We start from the raw sequence: 26,945 nt of genomic DNA on the forward strand, positions 1-26,945 counted from the left end.
CCGGCCACCGCAGCCTCGGCCTGCTGGGCTCCAGCGATCCTCCCGCCTCAGCCTTCCGAGTAGCCGGAATTACAGGCATGCGCTATCACGCCCGGCTGATTTTTTGATTTATTGTAGAGATGAGGTCTCTCTGCCCAGGCGAGTCTCGAACCCGCGGGCTCAGGCAATCCACTCATCTCAGCCTCCCAAAGGCACGGGATTACAGGCTGAGCCACCGAGCCCGGCTTGTGTTAGCTTTTAACAGTATATTTTGTTTTGCTTGTGTGTGATACTTATTTACCTGAAATCATTCAGCACATATTCTTTTTATGTTTTCCTTCTTTCTCCCAAGCATGCATGTTACTGAAGACTATGTTGACTTTTTATTTTCAGTGTTGTGTGTTATTCTATGACTTACTCATCCAACCTACTGTTGATAGTCATTTGGGTTGATTGTAGTTTTCAGCTATATTACTTAATGTTTTTGTGGAGATTTGCAGGTGCATTGTACTTTTGCATTTATTTTTGTGATACTTCGTTTAATCTGTCACTTACTAGTCTAGCAGCTCCACGAAGCCCAGGACATTGTGTATTTGTGCTTTACCTTAGTAACTCATAGGTTAGTATTTGGCAGCCAGTAGAGGGAAATTAATATTAATTAATTAATCAACTAATCAATAAAACAAACCTGAGAGTCTTGTTCCCAGTTTATCTTTTTGTTTACTGTGTGTGTGTGTGTGTGTGTATGTGTGTGTGTGTGTGTGTGTGTGTGTGTGTGTTTGTTGACCTGGGAACAATGTGATATAACAATATTTTTGAAGCAAAACCATGTTCTAAGATCCATAAAATCAATTGTTCAATATCTAAAATTGGCTACTCCTATTATCAAGGAGTTCAAATACATTCAGAACATAACCAATTTTATCATGCTTTCATAATTAGTAAGATTTCTTATAACTGTTTTATTCTTAGACAAACTTCTTGCTGATACTTTTTTGATCCCTAATTGAATAAAATGCCATCACAGAATAAAACAGGAAAAAAATTCCCCCAAAATGAAAAAATAAATTGTTTCCTTGAATTATCTGATACTTTGATATTTGAAGTTAAGAATGGAAATAATAATGTAAGAATTTCAGTTATCGGTAAAACTTCCTACTGAAGCAATGAAGAGAAGTGAATCAACTGCCTTTATTTCTTTCTAAAGAAAATCAGGATTGTATGTAATCTCTACAATTCCATTGGTCTTCTTATAAAAGTTATGGAAAATAACTTTTTCCATAGCATTTTAATAATATTCTGGGTTTTTTATTAGCAAACTCTCTTTTGCAAGCTTCTGATTTTTTTTAAACTAAATCTTTTGTTAATAAAACTGACAATTTAATGCATATTTAAACATTCCATTTCAATAAAAGCTACAGTGAAAATAATTTGTTTTACTTTGGAAATTAAAATTTTCTTATTCTAACTGTCTAGAGTGCACTTCTGTATATCTTCAACATATTTAAATTGGGACAGTACTTTACACTTATTCCTTTTTACTGGTTATAATTGTCTTTGGTATGGGCTTTTAAGAATGCACTTAATGAGACCCATGTGTTATCATTAATGTTGTTTCTGATGTTCTCGTGCTACTGTTCTGCAAGCATATAGAAATTGTTATTTGCCAGATGCTAGAAACAAAAGTCTCATATAACTGTGGCACAAAAGAAAAAGAATGATTTGTGTGAAAACTCTTTGCCTCATGAGTTCATTTCCTTTTTTCTTTTTCCCCCACCCAGAGTCGAATTCGTAGAATGTGGAATGACACGGTCCGAAAGCAATCAGAGTCTTCCTTTATTACTGGAGATATAAACAGTTCAGCGTCACTCAACAGAGGTAATTAGAAATGATTTTTCATATTTATTACTGTTCTGATTACTTTAAGAAGTTCTTAAATGCTTTGCTTTATTGCAACTTCTGAACCTGTTCCACGTGATAGGAATATTGCAAGGATATAAAACCTGGTTGAGTGAAGCAGTATGTTCCATTATTCATAAGCTGCTTTTTTTAAATCCTAAATTTTCAGGAAATTTTTTCTGAAAGGAAGTTAGAAAATGGGAAACTTTTTTTTCTAGTCATCTGCTACTGCTATAAACTTGTGAGCTGTCAGGCCTCATTGGAAGCAGTGAAAATGGGCAATTATGTGGCTATATAGTCTGCTAAGCATCATAGAGTTCCACATTGTCTTAGGTATAAAGCAATTTCACAGTCTTGGTGGAGTAAGAGTATACTGTCTAATACATACTTAAGGCAACCTGTGTACTTGGAAAAAAATCATATCTAATCTTAATATCTGAAAGACTTATCCGAATAATATTAGATATTTAAAGATCTAGGAGAAAAGATACTTTTATATATATCAGGATTTTTTTCTGTGTATGTGCTTGTGGTTAACAATGCTTCATGGGCATCATTTAGATGAAGAATATCATTTGAAATGAAGTTTCCTTAATCTAATATATTGTTTATAGTCAATTTTTTCTTATTCTTTGTTCCTCCCTCCTGCCCCCACCTCCTGTCTATCACTTTCACTCTTGCTCTCTCTCGTTTTCTGTGTTTCGGGGTTATTGTGTGGGTGTGATTAGAATTAATTTGACTGCAGTAAAATGACTAAATGCAACAGTTGTAGAGAGCAAGAGGCTACTACAATGCCAGTGGGAAATATGGTATTACCTGGGAAGGAGGCATTTGTATGAACTTAAGTTATTTTCACTCCCAAACTGGAATAATTAGTTTGTTTTTCAGCATGTTTCTGTCAGCTTTTTGTTACATTTTGTGCTACTGAGAAACAGATAAGTTAATAATTATGGCTGTGATTAAAAAATACTCAGTTTCTGGTACCCTTAATTATTTTTACTCCATAAGTTTCATCTTATTTATATAAAGAAGTTAGAATAAACAGTGCCCAAATTGAATTTGATTCAGGGATTTATGTTTTAATATAAAATTAATTGAGTGTTTTATGTTATTTGGGGCAACAGTGTAGTGACTATCAACTGGTGAGGATTTTACATTATCTATATAACTTTTGCTTGACTAGTAAGAAGAGTGGGAATATTCCTTTAAATATGAAGAAAATATATTAAAACAAGTGTCTTCTTTTATTTTGTTTTTATTCATTTTAATTGCTAGAATACACTTATTTAGACAATTTATCTCGTCTTCTCTTTTTCAATTTAGTTTTAATGTTTAGTTTATGAAAACTTATTTAAATACGAGTACTTATAACTTTTTGACATTACTTTCAAATCATAAAGAACAAATTACTTACAAATGCCTCCAAAGTTTAGGAACTAATTTAGTTCCAGAGTGACCAATTTTCTTTATTTTTTAAATGAGCCCATTCATAGAAAATGTATGGTATGTTCCTAGAAGGAAAACTGTCCTTCTCAATGGAATTAATTGTTAGAAATATCTTGCATCTAATGATTACGGCAACTATAGACTAAATTTTTAAACATAGAATGAGATCATAGGATTTTAATGATACACTGTTTCCTTATTATGAGGATGAATAAAATATCTACAACTACTATTTTTTGGTATTGTAATGCAAATTTATGTAAAGATGGTAAGGTATATAACTAAAAAACTGCTTTAAATGGATAAAATTTGTTGCTTTAAGGACAATCACATTGTATAGCACTGCTGTTTATTTGCTTCCTTTTTAGTTTATTCTCAAGACTTTCATCAACTTAGAACTTAGAGATATATGGATAACTGGGTCAATTTGAAGCATATTTAAAGAAAATATTTTATATTGACTGGTCATATGTTTAAGTATTAAAATTTATAGTCTTAAAAGATATTTCTTAAAGCTATTGAAAGAAGGGTATACAATTTCTTATGACGTTGAATAAGTTACTTTAATGATGACTTGGGGGAGAGGGTTAAATTGAATCTATAATTTAAAGAAACCTAGTGATCTTTTTCATCAGGATATACACTCTTTCTTTCACTTTGTGACGTTAATGGTGCTAGAAATCATAGAGATCTTCTTCACTTCCTATATTAATTTCCTAGCCCCTCAAGTCAGAAACTCCTAGTTTTATTCTCATCTCATTATTTTTTATCTTAGATGAGTGGAGTACTTAAAATTTTATTTCATCATATTATATCTCTGAAGATAGTCTTTAACCTCCTCCTTTAATCTTGTCTTATTTCCCAGGGTCCTATCTTCCCTGCATTCAGGCGTGTGTATCATATTTAGGTAGGTGACATCCAAGATTCATCTTTTCAGATAAACACTTTAGCCATCTCAGCAACATAATTATTCACTTCTGTTTATTCAAAAGATTATATTCTCTATTATTAAAATAAAAATCTTAGATACTGCATCTTCACATCTTCATATAGTCTAACTTCCCATTCATTCTTAGTTTCTTACTGCTAGAGCTTTTTTTTTTCCAATTCAGATTTCATTTTCCTTTTTTTCTAAGTTAGATGTATTACCTCTCTTATTTTTATCTTTAAGATAGTTCTGACCCTTGAAAATGACAAGATGTTGCCTAAAAATTAGTCCTATTTTTAATTTAGGTTTTTTTCCAGTTCATTCCACTGCCCAAATCATCCAAAGAGTATTTTTTTAAGTTTCTTATGTCTTATTATCTATTCTTGCAAGCTAGAATCAATCATTATCATCCATAGAATCCATGAAGAATAAAGACTCCATCATGAATGCAGAAGTACTCCTCAATGATTTTTATGTTTTAAAAACCATCTCAAATATTCTGTTCTTGAACCAACTTGTTTCATCGTATGTATCAGATTACCTTTCTAGATTTCTCAATGTGATAAACTTGATTACTACTGGGATTTTACTCCTTAGAATCATGTGAAACCTTGTAAGATTTATTGATAATTTTCAATGAATATACTAATTCTTTTATATTCTCTTTGGAAGTTTGCTAAATGATCACCTCATCTCTTTAAAACCTTCCATAAATTTGTACTTAGAATATCTTTATTTATATTTCCCAAAATGGTTTCAATACATTTTTAAATGGTTCTCTTCTGCCAACTCGTTTGCCAAAAATCTGAATTTGGCAAATCCAGAATTTCTTTAGACCAATACCCCAACACTACTATAAAGTTGACCTTACCACTGCCACCATATTACACAGATAAAAGAGACTTTAGAAAAACCTTACGATAATGACTGCTTACAAAGAGTTTCAGTGAAGATTAACTCTGAAGCAAATTCAAATTTTCAGAAAGTCATAGGACTGCAGAAGTGTTTACTATTGGTTCATTTAATTATTTACAATTTTGCTTATACCTTGAAGATTTAACTAGTACTCAGTCCCTGAGTTCTTCTGAAGGGCTATTGGAAATGTAACCCAAATCTCTAATAGTTCTAACTTTCTGATAGTGGTGGAAACGATTTGTAGCTAAAGTAGTCTTTCCCATTCATACTTCTTATCCATAACCTCTGGAGGCCAAACCTTATCCTGAACAGTTTAGATGAACAGTACCTTAAAACTTGGGTTTGATTTAAAAATGAAATGTTTGCTGAAATTTCCTCTGGCAGTTTAATGAATTGTTAAACATTTTTACACTTTGTAGCTCTATGTAGAAATTAGGATATTTTCTGAAATTAGATTGTATTAAGCTTTATCTCATCATAAATTTATAATTGCATTTTCCATTTTCTTTCTATTTAATTATTTAAATTGAGGTCAGAAATTTTTATTTGAAAATCAAACTTGCTAGGTAGCTCCTACCAATGTGGCAACTTTGTTTGAATTACAAAAAGGTATCACATCCCCACCCCAGTCATGTAGTTATTGCAAAAATAAACCATCTGAGTGGTGGAATTAAACAAACAAACAAACAGGCATTTGTTTCTTCTGAAACAGTGGCTTGGCTCACATCATGGGTTTTTACTTTCCCCCCAACCTCCTATCCTCCATCTTGTCAACCTCCCTCACATAATGTGATAAGATTTTTATGCATGAAGATTTGACCACTAAGGATATATGTACGTAAGCCAAATTTGTTACATATCCAGGAAGACTGATCCGTAAGCGTGTAGCACTTATTAATGCTGATGAATTTTCTTTTCAGGGTTCAGATCCATATTAATCAACACAAGCCTTCTCAGTAAATTTATGTAGTCAGTAAAATTAGGATTTCTTATGACAATGCATTTATTTTCAGAGGTTTTGAAGGTTGGCTCTCAGTTAGTGGCACAGCTGCCTACTTAAAGGTAACCTCACCTGTCAGAAGCATTGTTGATAAAAAGGGGGAAAGGTGCTGTCATCTAATAGTAGTTTGCAAGTAGTAGACGTACTCATTGTAGTTTTGCATAGCAGTTTTCAGAATGGACACTGAGTTTTAATCCAGTGACTTCCAGCAAATTGCTTAACTTCTCAGAGTCTATGCAATAGTTAAATAAATAGCACCCACTTCAGGAGGTCCTTGAGGAGTAAATGAGTTAATATATGTGAATTGCTTACAACAGTACCTGAAACATAATAAGAACTATTGTTGTGTTTAGAGGTTCACTTATATTTTCTAATAAATGAAAACTTGTCCTTGCCAGTGCACTCAAGTAATCAGATATTAAAATTCATCATTCATACTGAAGGTTTGTTTTCCTTTTTATTTTCCAGAAATAGGTGGGAGGAATGAGGTGGCTACCTGAATGCCAAGTAAAATAAATAACAATAGATGGTGCTATCCTTGAGGCTAAAAAAAAAGAATAAAAGAATAAGACCAAATTGTTGCTTCTAAATTAGAAATTAAATGCAAATTTTATCTGCCTAGTTGTATTTTCCACTTTTGATTTGTAACCATGTTTTAGCATCAAAGAAATAGGGACAATATATTTTCCTCTTTCTACCTTAGATAATGACATAAGCAAACACTGCCTTCTTTTCTTCCAAGCCTTATCGTACCCTTCAGAAGCTTAGAGAACACTAGTTCAATTCAGACAGCACTGCTAAATATCACTTATATAGTGAAGCAGGAATGTGACTCAGGCCTGTTTTTAACTCATGTCTTCTCAGAGCTTCTATTGTCTTTCCCAGAAGGTTGGTCACTGAGGCAGAAGTAACTTCACAATAAATCACCTGCCAGCCTATTAATATTCAGCTTCTAAACATATTGTGCTTTTATGTTTTTAAAGAAAAATGCAAATGAAAAAATGTAAGTGGTATATTGCTGAAATTAATGATTTATGTAAATTAAAGCTACTAGGGTGAAGCACTCATACTCATTCACTGCACTTTATTAATGTATAATTTGGTTTATAGGCATACAATATGCAACATTGCCCAAAAGCCTTGCTAGCTTTGAAATATTATAAAATCATTGGTTGTAAATATTAACCTCTCTGAATATAGTTTGACATCGTCTTATGAAATTTGCAAAAACAGTTAATAATATACCTATGGCACTTGCATAGCTAATAAATAAGAATAACCTATATAACAAACTGTTTTCGTTTCAAACCAGCATTATAATGATATGAATGTAAATATAAGTATCCTAAGACATGGATAAATTTTCTTTTGAGAGACACCATTATACTTATGCCTAGTATATCTATAATTTTGCTCTTGATGTGTAAATGAGACAATAGGGTTCTCTATGTTAATTTATTTCCTTTGTACATGTCATTAATAGACATCAGAAAAGGAACAATATTATAGGGAAACCTGTCTTAGGAAAATCAGTTTAACAACACAAAGGCAAAATGGCTACAGATCTTTAAAGTGAGACACAAGTCAAATAGATAAACAAGGCAATTAATATCTTATTTTTAACCTAAAGAATCCAAATTATTTTCAGAATTAATTCTCCATTCAGGTGGCAAAATCATATACATTGAATATTGATTTCCAACTAATCGGAGGCAAAGGTTCTTGCTATAAATTGTTGGCAGTATCAGAAAAAAAAAAATTGAAGTATTCAGCCAGTCTTGAACTTATGCATTGCTTTCAACTTTGTCTCTTTGATATGACTCCAAATAATCTAGTCTCTTATCACCAACTACGTGATAGTAAGCATGGTTTGTATTTATTACTATTATTTGCTTAAGGCTCCCCTGGATCTTTTTGCAGATACATTTTTATCTATGTAAAGTACTTATTTTTATTGATTTATTATCTTATGTATAGTTAGCTGTATCTGTTACCTCTAGTAGGAATCAAACAAGCTACAGAGTGATAACTTGATACATTCTAAATATAAGTGCTATAGAACAAGCATGTCCAACCTGCAGCCCATGGGCTGCATGCAGCACAGGACAGCTAGTAACAGAGATCTACAAAATCTTTTAACATCTTGTGTCTTTTAGCATTTATTTTCTTTGTTACACCACTCATAGTTTCATATTTGAAGCTCAGTCAGGCCTCATTCATGACATCGTTTTTTGGCTGCATATACATTTGTAAGCAGCTGTTTTCAATGATGAAGCATACAAAGAACAAAATTCGAACAAACATTTTTGATGAGCACATTGAGAACTTGCTAAGAATTGCAACCACTTACATTGAACCAGACATTGATAAATTAACTTTACAAAAACAAGGTCAAATTTCCCACTAGTTTTATGTGTAGCTATCATTTGTATATTGTACTCTGTTCATTATTTCTTATCCATTGTCAAAGAAACTGGGTTTCTTGGCAGTTAAAGTAACTTGTCCAAGATCACATGGCAAGGAAAGGGTGAAATCTAGGTTCCAAACAAGGTCTTTCTGACTGCAAAGCCCTACTCAAGATAACAAAATATTCGTTTCAGATAATGACAATTTTTCATGAATCATGTTGAAGATTAGAATATAGATATACATTTTGTAAAGGATGTATTTCAAAGTGACCTTTATTTTTATTACCTAATAAGGAAAATACTTGTAGATATTCTTCATAGTGCAGTTATTCGCATATTTCTTTCTCTCGTTTTTTTAGATTAAAAAAATATAGTTTATTTGAAAGTAAATTAGAGAGAGAAAGAGAAGGGAGAGAGAATATTCACCTCCCCAGGCGGGGGAGGGGGCCAAAACCAGGAAGCATAGAGATAGCCATAGCTCAAAGAGCACATGGCCACACCAGAGTCTAGCAAGGCAATGGCCCACATATTTATTTCTTAAATTCCTTCATCTACTATTTATTTGCTTTCACTTTATTTTGTATTAAGTACAATTCGTTAAAGTGGATTCATTGTACCCATGTAGGAAAAGAAAAGCTTTAAAAAACTGATATAAGAAAGTACGTTGACAAATAACATGTTACTTTTATAAAACTATTTGATATGGAATATTTTTAATTACTATACCTTATTGCCCAATCGTAAGTTGTAACATGTTCATTGTTGTTCTTTACTTTCCCGGAAACTTTCAAAGCATTTTTTGGGGGTGGAATTCTTTTTTCTTTAATTTGAAATTTCTTTATTTGAGTAAAAGGAGGAACATTTTGATCAGGGCAAAGATTATGTTAAAAAAAACAGGTAAATAACTTCTTCCTATAATCATTTAGTAATAGAAAAGATATAACTTTCCCCAGATCTTTGTATTCTTGAATTTGTTACTTCTTGAAGCTATGTTCTTTTCTGTCAGCAAAATAGTGTAATATCAAGAACAAGTAGTAAATATATCTCAGTTGAAATTTCGGTATTAAACTTTTTATTATTTTGCATGCTAATTCTAGTTTTAACAAAAACCATGAAATGACTTATAGTTCAAAATTTAAAAGCAAATAAGACCTGAACTGTTTTTATTATCTGTAAAAATGTTCCTACTATTCTATAAACATAAAGGTTATAATAATATAAATATAGTACATAATATTCAAAGTTAACTATAAACAGTCATTATTTTTGCAAATTATTTTTCAAAGAAACAAGTTATGTTAATTTAGATCTGCTATTTTGAAGTAAGAGTTAATTCAATTAATGAAAAATTAAAATGTGAAAAGAGGATATATGTTTATCAATTAAAAAAAAAACTCATTGGAAACCTAAATTTTCATTGCCAATGATTGTATAGTATTCAATTAAATTAGTTCCTGTCAATAGCATATAAAGGCTTGTACTTGGTATAGCTCAGCCTTACATACTGCATGCTATTTAAAGTGAGTATGTGATAGATTCTCCTATGATTTTCATAATAAGCTTTCTTCATAATTTATCATTATAAGGAATGTGGATGCTGTAGATCACAAGACAAGTTAGCTAACACATTCATAGAAGGTGATTTACAATCCTGGGAAATCACTAGAGAATTGAGAAAGATTTAAGAAGAAGATATGTAAGTTGAAGAAAGGTAGTCCATCATGATTTAGAAAAATAGGAACAATATGTTTCTTGAATCAGCCTCGGTCTAAATAGAACAGAGCTAATTATGATCATGTGATACAAATAAGCCCTTTCTGAACAATGTTATCAAAAATCTCTTTATTCATGGATACCATGTTTTAATTCATATCCTGGTTTATTTTTCCATATATAGGTTTTTCAAATATAAGTTTAAATTTAAAAGTTCAAATTTTAGTCAGGATAGATTTTCTGCATCTAAGATTATGTAATTTGCACAATACAGAAAAGTATACCAATATCGGGCAGTGAGTTATACCAAAAGTCATATTTTCTACACTTTGGTAAATTATTTTATATTTATTAAATAGTGATATTTTCATTTGTTTTTATTCAGCAAAAATACACAAGTAATGTGTTATTTACAGATAAATATAGCTGTGAAATTGAAAACCATTAGCAGATTATCAAGCAATGATCTGATTTAGAGAAAGTGATTTGAGTTGCTGCTGTGTGAATGACAAAAAGAAATCTTTTTTTGCTAAGTGCTTTTGATTTACTAAAAAGAACTCTGGTATAAAGCTATTTTGCCTCTGGTTTAGCAAAACTGGTCCATTATTTGCAGATTCAGTATTCTTTGAATTCTCAGAATTCAAAATGTCCAGATTAAAAGCATACCAAAATGCCTGTCTTTAGCCACAAAAGATGAGCTTAATAAAAGATTAATAAAAAAGATTAATAAAAGAGATGAATAAAAGATTAATACAGGCTCACCATTTCTCCTGCAAACCAACCACTTTGTTGTGAAGGAGATTCACCAAAAATTCTGCGTTTCAATCCTACCACTGTTGGCTTAAACAGTTAGAAAACCTAAGATTTCTGAGTAGCTTTGCTTTCAGTAATTATATGGTACATGTCATTGAATATCTAATGTCATTATTTTTTCATCTGTAACATGATGGGCTTGTGTCGCATAACGTGAATAAACATTAAATGTAAAAATAAACTTTACAACTTTTAGAAGTAAACAGTTTTGAGCTTAAAGAAAGCGTTCGAAAACAAAATAACAATGAACACAACCTATAGGAAAAAGACACATAAGGTTGTTGTCTCAAAATTTAAATAGCACTTGCAGGCAAAACATCGAGAGAAGGTGTAAACAACATCTATAAAAAACAAAGTATTGCCAGGCTCGGTTGCTCAGCCTGTAATCCCACGCCTTTGGGAGGTGAGTGGATTGCCTGAGCCCGTGGGTTCAAGACCCGCCTGGGCGGCGAGACCTCATCTCTACAATAAATCAAAAAATTAGCCGGGCGTGGTAGCACATGCCTGTAATTCTGGCTACTTGGAAGGCTGAGGCGGAAGGATCGCTGGAGTCCAGCAGGTCTAGGCTGCGGTGGCCAGGAGCGGCCACTGCACTCCAGTCTGGGCGACAGAGTGAGACTCCAACTCAAAAAAACCCAAACAAACAAACAAACAAACAAAAAAAGTATTAGGACCCATATTATATAAAAAAAGTCTAAAAATTAATAAATAAAATTCAGCAACTCAGTATAAATGTGGGCAAACAATAAGAACAGACAACTCACAGGAAAAAATCTTATGGCCAGGAAACTTGAAAAAAATACCCACGTCTCTCATAATGAGAAGGGCTAAGTATAACAGTGATATGAAATTTCATTTCATATTCTATCTGATTGGTAAATATGTCAGTCGGAAAATACTAAGTCCTAGCAAGTATTTGAAAAAAATATACTGCTCTTGAAAGTATGAATCGTACAAACACATTTGATAGCATTTGGATTATATGTTGTTCAATGAAAAATATTCACGACATATAACCAACCCAGCAATTTGACTTCTAAGGATTCATTGTAGAAAAATTCATGTGCCTGGACAAAAAAAACACATATAAAGCCAATTAGTGTAAAATAAGAGGAATAGGAGAGGCAATCTCTAGGGTTCCAACTCTAAAGCTTTGGTTTATATATTAAAATAGAAACAATGCCTCTGAATGCAGAATATTTCATTTTGTATTGAACTAACAATAACTTAATCTGTACTTTGGAGAAAATGTGTCATTGAAATCCATATTAATAGAGTCCCAGTGAATGAATTAGCTATTAAAAGAAGCTGAAGTATCTCCAAACCATTTGAATGAAATTTAATAGGCAGGTTGATTAAAATTTAATAGCAAACTTGTTGGCTATTAAAAGTGCACAGTGTGATAAATCAAGATGTCAGAGCTTCAATTTATGACTTTAGAAAAAAATGATGAAAGAGCTTTTGACTTTCAAAAAATATTTCTTCTTTGACACTTTGTAATTTCATTGTTTGAATTAAAACATAAACAATCTAAAATTACGGTTTCTGTGGTTTTTAAATTTAGATAACTTTTAAGGGTATCATTCAGGTTCCATTAGTTTTATTGCTTAATAAGCAATTTGGCCTTGATTTCTATGATTGTACCTATTTTATAAAGTAGCCCTATAAGGTAGAACTAATCACTATTTGCACTTTTTGTAGATTGTGCGTAGGTGTGTGTGTGTGTGTGTGTGTGTGTGTGTGTGTGTGTGTGTGTGTGTTGATTTTGTTTTACTACACAGAAAAGTAAAAAATAAGGAATGAAATACGACAGACAATAGTCATTAGTCATTGAATTAGTTCTCCGTAGTCCTGGGAGCCTATGCTGTTATCTGTTACTTTCATTTTTATGTATTTATTTTATATAAGTTAATGCATGAATATGAAAATAAAATGATTGAATATTACCGAAAAGCATATGGGAAACAATTAATGAACTTCTAGAAGACTCCTAATAAAATTATGCTGAAACATTTTTTAATAGAGAGGATCCTAAAAAAATTTTTTTAATTGCTGACTTAAATGTGTTTAAGTAAAACTACCAAAGTCATATGAGACCTTGAATAAATTATAAATGTTTAGACTTGTGTTTCCTTCTGTATTAAATGAAGTTAGTAGTTAGATGAGGTTAAAGTCCTATTCAATGCTAAATTGTGAGCTATACATTTTCTCCCTAGTGCTATATTGAAGTTAATTAGGTGATACATACATAATATATACTATGAGTACTTCTAATTCACTTTTACCAATTTTTTTCTTTATATTATAGTTCACTCACTAAGGAAACAAACACTTCTTTTTCTTTTATACCAGTTTTCTTAATCATTATAAGGAAATAAAAGCCATGAGACTCTCACCAGAAAAAGGGGCAAGGTGCATGTGTGTATGTGTGCATCATTCAGGATACAAACATGCATCCAAAGCATCTTACAAGTAATTTTAAGGATTTCACGATTTCATAAACATCACCTTCCTGTAAAAAATCTCGTCTTGCACTAAAGTTAGTATGCTAATAACATGAAAAATACTATCATTAGAGAGACCTTTTCTACATGTAAAAAAAAAAGTCTCCATTATGGGTCAAAATTAAGGTCTGAAGACAAATACTAACTGCTTTATGAAGAACTCTAATTTATATATGTTTATGTATATGTTGGGAATGACTACATCAAAAATGTTGTGTCAAGTCAAAGGAGAGAGAGTTATGAGGGAATGAAATGGAAAGTACCAAGGAGGAAAGAACCATTAGGGTAAATTAATTTTATCAGGATAAAGCAAGCAATAGAACATTTGCTGTCCAATATATTTATAAATAACAAGAAGTTAAAAATTGAGGCTTGGGGGGGCATACCTCATCAACAAGGGTACCTGCATAATAAACATTTGTATACTTAACCCTGAATTGTACCCCATATCTTTAAAATAAAAACTTTAAAAAGAAACAAAATAAAGACACATTTGCATCTGAAAAAAATTGAGGCATATTGCTATATGATTATTGAAGAATGGTTGGACTCAGTTGGTTCATTAGCTCACCAAGGTCTTGAATGACAAAACTGTGGCCATCTAATATGATCAAATAAGAATGTAAGTACATTTTTTAAAAAATGAAGTTTAAGGGCAGAACAGAGTGGCAATTCAAGTTATTTTAAGAGCTTTTCAGCATACTTTTGTTAACCTGCTGTCAAGAAGAAGCGTTGTTTGAATTATGTTTCTGAATGATATAATATCGATTCAAGTGAGACCCAACTGTTATCCTTTTTCAGATCTGTTTTTTACTTCGTAGTTTCAAAGCATGCCGATCAGCCTTAGATTTCCAACTCTCAGTTAGCATGTATCACACTGAACTAGCCTAGACAATGCTGTCATGCAGGGCCTCCCAATGTCAAAACACCTTTTTCATAAGGAAAGAAATATCACAGTTTGTGTTAAACTACACATTTGAAAAGAGGTGACATTATTATTCCATTCAAAATTCACTCATTCAAAACTTTTAGCTCAATCTAGAGCTTCAGGTATAAATAAAATAAAAAAAAAGAAAAGAAAAGAAATAACCCTTTTTAAAATGACTATGATTTTACCTGAATCTTTTTCAGTGACTTTTGAGGTCTAACTTTCTAAATAATTGCCAGAAAAGCTGCTCTCAGTTTTTCGATATGGAATATGAAAATGCTTTTTGCTTTATATCTTGTCCCTCTGTTGACAGATGAGTTGATGATTCACATATGTTGCAATTCCATCTTAATTCTTTTTCCATGGTTTTGTAAGAGAGCTAACTCTAACTCCTAACAACAGACAAGCAGGTATGACTAGACCATAGCAAGGATCTAGTGAGTTGGATAAATAAGGAAAAACTATTTTTACAAAAACATTGTATTTTTAACCCCAGTTTGAGCTTTTCACCTTGAGTCTTTGGAGTTTTTTGTCATCATTATTATCTGCAGTTAGTATTCAGGTAGCTTTTTTAAAATTTGAAATAATATAAGATTGTTTATTTCCGCTTTTAGAATTTCAATAGCCGGGCACAGTGACTAACACTTGTAATCCCAGCACTTTGGGAGGTGGAGGCGAGATGATTACCTGAGCCCAGGCATTCGAGACCACACTGGGGAATTTGACAAGACCTTATCTCTACAATAAGTCAAAAAATTAGCCGGGCATGGTGACTCATGCCTATAGTTCCAGCTACTTGGAAGGCTGAGGCAGAAGGATTGCCTGAGCCCAGCAGGTCAAGGCTGTGGTGGCTGTGAGCATGCCACTATACTTCAGCCTGGGTGATGGTGAGACTCTGGTTCAAAAAGATAAACGAAAATAAAGTTTCAATAGTACAGTACCTGGTATATAGTATTAGAAGAAAATTACACACTAGGAATCGAACAATTGAGTCTTAAAAAGTTAACTCAAATCATAACACAACTGATCATTGATAAAATAACTTTGATTTAGTTTTATATTTTCAATATGCCACTGATTTCATGTAAGTTTTTTCATTAATTAAGCAAATATTTTTTGAGCTCTTGGAACAGTCTAGACACTCGGTATAGAGCAGTGAAAATTCCCATGCATTGCATTTTCTGGAGCTTACATTTCCAGTAAAAATTAACACATGAACGTTATTTTCATGTATGTAATATTGTCACTATCTTCCTCGCACCTCCCCACAAAAAACCCTTACCAACATATTCGCGTCTTCAAACTGACTAACTTGTAAGCCTAACTTTTCAGCTGAAAAACAATGACAGATGGTCTGTAAACACTGAACTTCTTGGATGTCTTCAGCAATTTCACAGCTATTAGAAGGGAAGTTTACAAATCAGAAGTTAGTTGGAAGGAAGAGGAAGAGACAGGGTAGACAGAATCCTGGAAGATAGTATCAGAATTCAAAGTGACCTAAGTCAATCGGGAAGACAGCCAGAAACAAACAGAATAGACTTCAGTAATGACAAGAGAAATACAGTGTAGCTATAAAGAAAAGACTAAAGTAGCTTTGCACATAAAAGTTGGAAGAACACAGGTTTTGTGCAAGTTTTTATTTAAAAGATGTAGGCATTGGCAGCAAGCTGGGTTTTGTTTTCGGCAAAACGAAGCAGTCAGTGCTATATCATTCAAAAGTATAATTTTGCCTGGTTAGGAAGCCTGTGATAATACCTCCAAGAACTGCATTTCTTTGGGATAGTGATAGGAAGAATGGCTTCTTGAGTTCACTCCAAGCCCTGAATAGCCATGGAAAAGTATTAACTTCTTACATTAGGGGAATCAAATGAGGGATGTTTGATTACTCAGCCATATCCCCTATTCTTTCATACTAACAAACCCATAGAGCTTATCTGTATCTTTATACTCTTTGCAAAATATTAATCATCAAATTCCATTTCCTTCTCTTTTGTTCCTTTTGCTGAAGACCTCACTTGAATTATAACTCTCCATTTGTAGAACTGAAGTTAGTTACAGAGACAGTTAATTACATTGGTTTCAAATGGTACATGAGGCATAAAAGTGAGGCATAAAACAGCAGTTGGTTTTTAAGTAGGGATTCTTTTTTTTTTTTTTATCAAGAAGAGATCCTTAATACCAAGTATAAAGAGGAACATGCATTTTGTTTAAAAGTTGTTCATTTTTTTAGTTAATGTTTACATATTTTCAGTATAAACAGCAGATGGAACTCCAGTTATAATTTCATGACACTCACTATAGTTATAGATCAGTTATGGTTCTGGAGTTCATTGAGATATGAGGAAGCAATCTACCAAAGCCATGTGACTGAAGCCAAATAGTGTTCTACGTAGCCAAAGGTATGTCGTAAGATCTAGCTGTATAATATTTCTATTCTTGTTGCCAGACTTTACAACTCAGCAGGAATTGATGAAAAAGAAAGTGATCTTTAGAACTGTCTTCCTAGATTAATCATTTCACTGTTCAAAATACTTTAAAGTACATCAAAAATTAGAAAAACTGAAAAAGAACTTTATGCTGGGAAAGAAATAACCCATAAATTATCAATAAAAACTTTGATAGCTTCATTAGAATTCCATTATGAAACTTCTCCTATTTTTGTATCATTAACTCTCTTCTGTTCTTATTTTCTTGACTTTTTTAAAACTGAATGATAAACACAGAAACCAAAAATATCGAGTCATCTGCTTCTTGCTTATGCTTGAATCTTCTGAATTTAATTATTCTCTTATCCTAAAGCATAAGTTGTCTTTTATTCTAAATCATGTTCTTTTAGCTCAATATGGAAAAAATATATATGTATATGTTGATAAGACATTTTTAAAGTTGTATATATGAACCAAGGAAAAGAGTGGCCTGCGATATTTTCAATCTATTATTTGTTTTCTGGTTATTTCAATTTAGATAGTGAGTAGCCATGAAGGCAAAAGTGCAGACATAAGTCTTAGTCATAAAGATTTCGCTTTGATATTTGAGGGAGTGTAAAGAATCTAATGACTTTGCATTTTTAATTTTTATGCTGGTTCATTTTAACTTACAGCTTTCATTTTCTATTTACATGCTTATTTTGAGCAATTTTAGGAAGTATTTGTATTAAAAAAATTAAACTTGCTTTTTTATCTGAAAATATAAATGTAGAAAGTATAATTTATAGGTAATTTGTACTTAAATAATGCTGTGTAGACTAAAGCCTATCATTGCTCTTAAATTTGTGTAACAGCAATATAAAAGTTTAAGATGTGTAATTTTTCATTTTTTTGTTTCTGTGACAAGCTCTTTTTAATTTTTTTATTAATACGCCATATATTTAATTCACTCAATGGAAAATAATATCCGCATAGACCCATTACATGATAGATTGAAGATCTGCCATCACAGTATGCTAGATCACTTAAATGCATATTTTGTATCAGCAAGGAGATATTGAGCACTTAGTAAGTGAAAAATTCTCGGCTAGCTCCATACTAATTATTTGCAAGATACACAGGATGTAAACACTGGAGTTATTTCCTGAAAGAACTGATGCTTTCCAATGCTAGAGATCTAACAAATGATACTGTCTTGTGAATCAAGAGGTGTCAACCTTCTCAATTTTAAGGTGAAAATATTTGTTCACTGCTGGAGGCAGTGGCTTATGCTCGTAATCCCAGGTCTTTGGGAGGCAGAGGTGAGAGGATTGCCTGAGCTCAGGGGTTTGAGACTAGCCTGGGCAACTTGATGAGACCTTGTCTCAACAATAGAAAAAATTAGCCAGGTGTGGTGGTATGCTCCAGCAGTTTCAGCTACTTGGAAGGTTGAGGCAGAAGGATCACCTGAGCCCAGCAAGTTGAGGCTGCGGTGGCCATGAGTATGCCACTGCACTCCAGCCAGAGTGACAAGGTGAGACTCAAAAAAAGAAAATTGTTAGCTGACTAATAACTTACCATGACAAAGAGTTATAACTAAAAGAAAATTAAAACTACTAGTGGGAAACTGCCAAAGGAGGTGAGGCACACCTCATCAACAAGGGTACCTACATAATGAACATTTGTATACCTAACCCTGAATTGTATCCCACATCTTTGAAATTAAAAAAAAAATTAAAAAGGAAGAAACTACTGTTATCAAGTAGTTCTTTCTCATTTTTTTTAACATTTTCTATAAGCGACTAATTTTCTAAATTAATTAACTATAGATTACTTTTCATTTTTGAGATAATTGTAGATTCACATTCCAAGAGATAGTGTACCCCTCATATCTTGTGAAACTATATTACAATATTGCAACCAGGATACTGATTTTAATGCAATCCACCAACCTTGCTCAGATTTCTTTAGTTTTTACCTAAAATTAATTGTGTGTGTGTGTGTGTGTATTTAGTTCTATGCACATTTATCAACAAAGTAGGTTCATGAATACACCATCATAAGCAAAATACAAAACAGTTTAATCACTGCAAGAATGCCTCATGTTTCCTTTTTATGACAATAATCACTTACCTTCCTTCTCCATCTTTAACCCCTGGCAACCACTAATCTGTTCTCCATTTCTATAATTTTGTCATTTCAAGAATGTTATATACATAGAAATGGAGTAACACAATATGGAACCTGTTGGGACTGGCTTTTCTCACTCAGTATAATTCTCTAGAGTCCAGGTTTTTATGTGTATCAATAGTTTGTTCCTTTTGATTGCTGAGTAGTATTTCATGGTATAGCTATACTATGGGTTGTTTGACATTCACCATTAAGGGAAATTGGGGCTATTTCTGGTATTGGACTATTGCAAATAAAGTTGCCATGAATATTCATGTACATGTTTTTTGTGCGAACATAATTTTCCATGTCTCTGGGATAAATGTACAAGAGTACAGTTGCTATGTGGTATGATAATTCCATGTTTAGTTTTATCAGAAACTACCAAACTGTTTTCCAGAGTGACTGTACTATTTTACATTCCCACCAGCAATGTATAGATAATCCAGTTTCTCTGCATCCTTACCCATCATTTAATGAGGTCACCATTTTTTATTTTACATACATAGTAATATCTCATTGTGATTTTAATCTGTTTTTCTCTAAGCAGATTAGGTGTTCTTTTCATGAGCTTATTTGCCACCTGTATTTCCTCTTCTATGAAATGTCTGTTTATGCCTTTGGATCATTTTCTCATTGGAATTTTTATTATTGCTGTTTGTTTTTAGTGTTGTCTTTTGAGAGTTCTTTCTGCATTCTAGTTGCTGGTTCTTTTTTGGATTGCAAATATTTATAAATTGTTTGCAAATATTTTCTCTCAGTCTATAACTGTGTTTTCATTCATATATATATATGTTTCCTTTTTATGACAATAATCACTTACCTTCCTTCTCCATAGTTTCTCCATATATATATATAAACATCTGTGTGTTCAGCATGACCATTCCCATACAGTTTGTTTTTTTTTTTGCTCTCTGTGACATTTACTTTCTTTGTCATCTAACATAAATCCACAATTTTTCCTATTGGTTTCATATGTGTCCTAATTATATTAAAGAAAATTCTTCCTCTGATCTTTCGTTTCTTGGTTAAATGGCTTTGGAGGATGGGAGGTTGCAACTCACACTGATGGCATGTGATAAACTAAGAAGATCTGTTCACCAAAAAATGAGAGTTTAATCTTGTTACTTTGTCCTGTCAGATTCTGAACAACCAGTTGGAAAATGGAAAATGGAATTATAGATATGTATATTGTTTGATACCATAAAGTTAATCATTTATTTAAAATATTTTAAATAATATCCATATGATTTTTTAAAACAGATTTGTAAGATCACCAAATTAGTATGCTTACTACGGTGTACTAATAAAAATGATTATATTCTGTTTTATTTCAACTTAATTAATTCCTCCACATAAAATTTCAGAAATGTCAAATTCTTCTGTTGTGTCAACAACTGCTCTCCAAATGAGTGTTTTTTTATCATAAATGTTACCTTTTATTCTTTGTACTTTCATTGAAAACAACTCAATGGTTTCTATGAATGAGGGAATGTTTTGTTTAATTTTACCTTTTCTTTTTGTGTTCTTAACTTTTTTGGTGGTGGGGCTGTTGTTTTGTGTTTTCAGTTTTGTTTGTATGAATGACTAGATTTTACTTTTTTTTTAATTTAAAGTTTAATTTTTAGCAAGCATGGGAATATATCTTTGCATACACCTTGGGAAAGAGAACACCCTAAATATGGCTTAATCAACATTGTCAATCATTTTCTTTCTTTTCCACTGACTCAGATACATGCATTGTTGGAAACGTGTGCTCTAGTGGCATATTTTTTTAGTCTAATTAGCTGCCTGCCTGTAATCAGGACTATATCAAATGTTGTCATTCTAAATGTTTCCTTTATTTTTTTCAAACACATTTGCCTGATTGACCTTTTTTTTTCTCTGTCTTTCTATGGGGCTGCTCCAGGAGCCATGGCTAATCATCTTATAAGCAATGCTCTGCTTCGTCCGCATGGTACTAACAATCCCTATAATACATTGCTTGGGGAACCGGCGGTCTGTAACAACCCTTCTGTCAGCATGTACAACGCACAAGGTGTGCTGGAGTTTATCTTAATTTTTTCAAGTGAGAGTCCCATCTTATGTAGCTTTTATGGGCACATTCTATTTTTCTTTCTCTTACCTTTCTTTGTTTTGGAAGCAGACACACAGACTCCTTTCACATTCCACCCCCTTGGTGCTTTTATTTTCCATTTTCCTTAGGTTTTCCTTAGTAAGAAATGGAATCCTTCTGATAAGCAAATGTTTAATTCACACCAATATATGTATGTTTCTCTGTAATGTTATTAAATGTTTTGTGGTTTGTCAGTACTTTCCTTGTTCATGTATTCCTATGTTAAATACCTATGTATTTGTTTTGAGAAATGAGATATTTGCTTAAGGTAAGTAAGATAAAGAAAGATTTGATTCAGTAGTCTTAATGCTATAAGATCAAGAAAATAAATCCTGCTTTGTTATACCACAAAGTGCAGTTGAGACAAAACATTAACAGTGAAGAAAACATTGAGATCAACTATAGGGAAAATGAACTAAGCAGCAGAGGAGAAAGCATCGAACTGGCCAGTAGTAGTTCTGTCTTTGCTCTGCCATTCCCTATTTGAGCTGGTTGAGACAGGTCACAAAATTGCTTTTTCTACTGTGGCTTCATGTTAAAAAGAAGGCTTTTGACTATTGTTCCTCTATATATCCTACAGCTTGAAAATGATACAAAACTATATTTCTAGTTCAAACAAATCAACATAGATCTCTTTACAACCATTTACAGTATAATCATTCGAACACAATTTTACCTTTGCTATATATAAAAATGTGTTGGGGCACAAAAAATTCAAAATACATAATATACAAGTAGAGCACAGGATAAAATTCTCCAAATAAAAGTTTCATAAAAGAAAAATCCTAGTCAGTGATCTACGTACTTAAAATTATACTTGAAAGAAAACTCACAATGACAAAGAGACTTCCATGATTTTTTCAAATTGAATGTGATTGATTTGCAGTATTTAAATTTTTTTTTAGGCAATTTTGAATAAAATTTCTGTTATCCTTTGTGGGGATCTTTGGATTTTATTTTTTGTTTCTCAGTCACAGGTAAAACATCAGAGATGTGAGTGTGTGAAACTGATGTGAATGTGCCATTGCAGGAAAGGATATGTTGTTACAACATGGCCATTGGGTGTCTAAAACCATCTGAGCTTCCCCCGGTGGTACCTTGCCACATACAAATGATAATTTTTATTATTTTGTAAATACCAGAGTTTATGATTAAAAGTGACTTCAGGGATATAGTCAAGATATTTGTCAATACAATAAAATAATTCAACTCACAATTTCGTTAAGTTTCTGAAGGGATACGTGTCTAAGAATCATAGATTTTTTGAATCAGAAGACATAGAGCTCATTAAACCCTCTTTACATCATTGCTGACATTCTGTTAACCTGTGCTTAAGTATATTCTCGCATGTATTCTATTGTTGAAAGACTCCATTTTTTTCTACATGTATATTTTTCCTTCTATTGAGCTGAAAATTTTCCTTGGCCATGATGCTTAGATTTGCCCTCCAGAGCAAAGCATTAACCCTGCTGTCTGTGGCAGTCCTTTAACTACCTAAAAGCAACTAATCAGTCTTCCTTTAGTTTTCCATTTCCCTAATAAAAGCACACCATCAATATGAGGCATGTTCTGGGTCCTTCCTCATGACTTCTCCTTCAAAGTTATTTCTCAAATCTGTGTCCTTATGTCCTTGTAGCACTCCATTAACTGTACATTACACAATATACCAGATGTGGTTTGGTAGAACAATTTGGTAGATCTTATAAAGACTTGTTTTGTTGTGTTGTTTATTTATCTTAGACCAAGTGACAGGTAATTGTGTCATTATAAACAGTTTGACACGCGTTGGCATATAAGTAAATATTGGATGATGTTAAATAAAAGTTTTCACCATATCTGCAAATCAAATGTATTCCACATTATTCACCTTCACAGAAGAGTTGTTTGTAATTATTTTAAAACAAGTAATAAATTTGGATCACATTTTCTTTAGCTTTTTGGTTGTTCAGAGATAATTTCTACCTTTTTATATAGTGAAAAAAAAAATTATTAACCTGTATGTTCTTCCTAAGTCAATATCTGCCTTCTTATCTTACTTTATTTTTACTCGTATCCTAAAGTAAGGATGGAATCCTTCTGTAAAAGCTATCAAATTGAAATTATCACAATGTAAAATTTAAAATAATACCATATTGAGACAAAGTTTTATTTCTGTGGAATTCATTACTGGTTATTGCTGCTGAGATTATCAATAAATACACAAAGGATTCTTCTGAATGGATTTGTGTTTTAGTCCAGTAAATTCAATAAATTCTACTGACTTTTTTCTTAAAAACAAAAGCAAATAATTTTATTAATGTTTCTCAGTGTCAAAAGTGGAATTGTACACTATTTTATGTTTTAATTTTTTTAAAGATGTTAAGAAACTATGGTAGTACTTAAAATAATTCTTTTTGCCACTGACCAAAAATAAATCTTGGTGACTGTCATATTGCTACTAATCTTATGCTTTCAGATGAATGCACTTATATTCTTACTGGCAAGGTGAAATCTTACATGAAATATAGGTGGCTCGGTATGTACTGGAGTGGTTTATGTTGAATTACCACTTGGTTCTGTTCTGTGGATCCTTGAAGGCAGTTGCACCAATGCTATCCAGGCATAGAAGCATTCTGATTTATGGTATCCACTCTTGTTTGTAACGCCTTTATATAAAACATGTAAAGAACTGTTTATAATGTTACTGAAGCATATAAAGTTAGGAATAAAGATGAGTAATATACTTTTATTATGCCAAATTCAAATTCTATTCTGTGGAATATTTACAATTTTATGCATAACGTTTCTGAGTCATTATCTTCTTGTCAGGATTGGAAATTTAATTTTTGTATAGATAAACCTCATTGTAGGAAAGCCTGTCAACAAAACATAATATAGAGAGGAAGTCATGATTTTACTAAAATAATTTACATCTTAAAACAATTCAATTCTAAAACTTTAATGGAATATATTCATAGGATGGACTATAGTGAAGAATATATTGTAGTTGGTAAGAATATAAGATTATCTTAGAAAGCACATAAATAGATATTCCGTTATGGCTTTCAAAGCCTAAAGCAGATGTGAAGTGAAGGATATTGCAGCAGCCAGGATTGGAAGAAGTCTCGAAGAAGCTGTCTGCCACATTAGCAGGGTGGCATTAGATAAGGCTCAGCCTCTCCATGCTACAGTTTCCTCCTTCTCTGGAAAGCAGGAATTGAACTTCAGTGATCTCTCATGTGCTTTCCACTTCCAAAATGCTCTCATTTAAGGAATGAGCCTACAAGCATTTACATCTGTTTATACCTGCTAGACTTTTTATTTCAAATTCTTATTCTAAGGCTCCTTTGAAACTTTAGAAGAGATTTCCTTTGGATTTTGAAACACTGTTGATCTTTTTACTGAGAAGAAAATCAAGCTTTAAAGTGTAAAAACTGTCTCTTTAAACAGTGGTTCAATTATAACAAGCTGGAGCTCCTTGAAATAATCTGACCCAATGAATTTGCTGCTTTTTATTTTGTGATATTTTAACCTTTTGTAAACAAAATCAGCAAGAGTTATTCTTTTAATCTGATTACAATATGAGTTTTTTTAATAAAAAGTAATTTTGATAGGATTGTTTTAAAGGATCAACTCTCAAAATGTTTGCACACGATTGTGTAAAAATCGGGAAGAAAACCTGACATTGATGGTGGCATTTTTCCCCCTTACATTTTCTTGATTCAGAATAATAAATGAATTTAACCTTTTTTCTCCATAGTTATACAATTTTCGAACATGAGCTCCAGAAATGACAATATTGATCAGTTTTCATTTAAAATTGATAGAAACATTTGTATATGTACAATGGGGAAAATAACGTTTGTGCAGGAAAAGAAGACATATAAGGGGGAAAAAGAACACAATTATGAAAGCCTTCAACTCTGTTTTTTTTCTTTGTATATAAGCTAAAGATTTTATTTATAATTTTACTGAAAAACTTTAAAATTAAACAATTCCTTAGAAGCAGTTATGCTCAAACCTACACATACATTCATACAAAATATTGAAATACACTGGTGAAAATAGTCATGGCTTGCCCTCAAATTTTTATTCTCATTGATTGGTGTGATAATCTTAACTTTAAGTGTGTATTTTCTTGACTTTGATAGAAACGCTGTTAAAGATGCATTATATTAGCATGTGTTAAGGGGAATTTCTTATTTTCTGACTAACATTTCAATATTATGATAAACCATGTAACACAGACTCATGAATTTTGGGGCAGTGGAAATTATTTCCTTTGACTCTTTTTTCTGCATATCATCAATTTGCTTTTTACTCATGTTCTTTCTACTGTCGCTGTAAGCTTACTTGTTGTTTTTTCTTTCCTTTTCTTCATGCTGTCGTTTAGAGCCCTACAGAGAGACAAGTATGGGAGTAAAGCTAAACATTGCATATCAAATGTAATTTTTTTTAGTTCACTTTTATTGCATCACATATAGATGATGTAGTTATTAAAAACAGTTCATCTCACAATTTAAAAACTAAAGAGCCTATGAATCGACTTTTATAAATATATGTTAATTAGACGCTTTTGTTGTCTGATTCTTTTATTCTGTCACATAATCAACATGGTTGTTAAGTCTCATGTACTGTTTGTGTGAGTTAAATTGTTTTTAAATTAAGCATTTATTTTTGCTAAGTATAATCCATAAACTTTTAATTTTTATCAGTACATTCCATCATAAAAATGTGTCACGTGCAACATACCCACTTTATTTTATTATGGCTGTTTTCAGCCTATACCTAATGCATTGACAACGGAAATAATAAACACATGTTGCAATGCATCAGTCACCCAACCATCACCATCAAGCATATCATAGCAACCTCTGCAACAGCTATTACCCATCACATACAGCCCTTTAAAAAGCATTTACTTTTATTTTTTCTTAACATCGTGGATTTGTCTATGAGATAAAATGAAAATAAATCGCTTCACCCTATGTCTGTGATGGCTGCATATTAATGCATTTTATGCTTTGTTATTTTTGAAAAGTGTGCTACTTAAATACAGAGGATGCATCTGAAGTCCATATAAAAATTGGTATTTTTGAGACACTACATTTAAACCAGCAATTAACTAGTTGAGTTTTGAAAATTATCACTGCATCACAGATATAGAATGAATGCTCTATTTTCACAAGTTAGCAATATATCAAGAAGTTTGAAGAAGTCTCCAATTCATTTTTCTTTAAAGAAACACCTTTTTATTTACTAGTAAATTGGTTAAATGTGTTTTTTTTCTTTTTGTGGTTGCATTTGAAGTGATTTATGAAACTATTATAGACTCTTGGATTTCTGTGAATTCAAGGGAATGCAAAAACCTTGAAGAAATATGTGGTCAAATTTATTTCACTGCAGCTGTTTCTTACCAGAATAAAATGTTTATCCTCTTTTAAACCTAAAGTTTAATATGCACACAAAGTCATCACTCATTATATAGTGGTAACATTGATACTGACACAATGTTTTCAAAAATCAGATCCCTGTGTCTTTATAAATTCTTTTGTAGTATTGCTAATGACCCTAAAAAAAAAACTGATGGGATAATATATAATAAATATAATAACAACCCAAGTGCTTATAGCAAGAAAAAAATTAAAAAGTAAATCCAAATACGTTTGTTTGAAAGTTCCTATGTGTAAATTATTTTGATGTACCATTTATTTGACTAAGCATTATTTCATGACCTCACCAT

The 26,945-nt window shown here is 32.1% G+C and overlaps 1 protein-coding gene across 4 annotated transcripts in view; it reads left to right on the plus strand.

Moving 5' to 3' along the window:
- Window positions 1-26,945, plus strand: part of LOC103275701 (adhesion G protein-coupled receptor L3) — a 104,764-nt gene that overhangs the window by 71,507 nt on the left and 6,312 nt on the right. For 2 of the 4 annotated variants that reach the window (XM_021706497.1, XM_008073102.1), the window contains 2 exons: window positions 1,761-1,857; window positions 25,596-25,613. In XM_021706497.1, the coding sequence (XP_021562172.1) occupies window positions 1,761-1,857; window positions 25,596-25,613 (115 nt within the window). The remainder of the gene's footprint in view (window positions 1-1,760; window positions 1,858-25,595; window positions 25,614-26,945) is intronic. The other 2 variants (XM_021706498.1, XM_008073103.2) reach the window with 1 other exon arrangement.

Source organism: Carlito syrichta, unplaced genomic scaffold (genome assembly GCF_000164805.1).
Source record: "Carlito syrichta isolate Samal-C Ts95f unplaced genomic scaffold, Tarsius_syrichta-2.0.1 Scaffold315646, whole genome shotgun sequence".
Taxonomy (NCBI): Eukaryota; Metazoa; Chordata; class Mammalia; order Primates; family Tarsiidae; genus Carlito; species Carlito syrichta.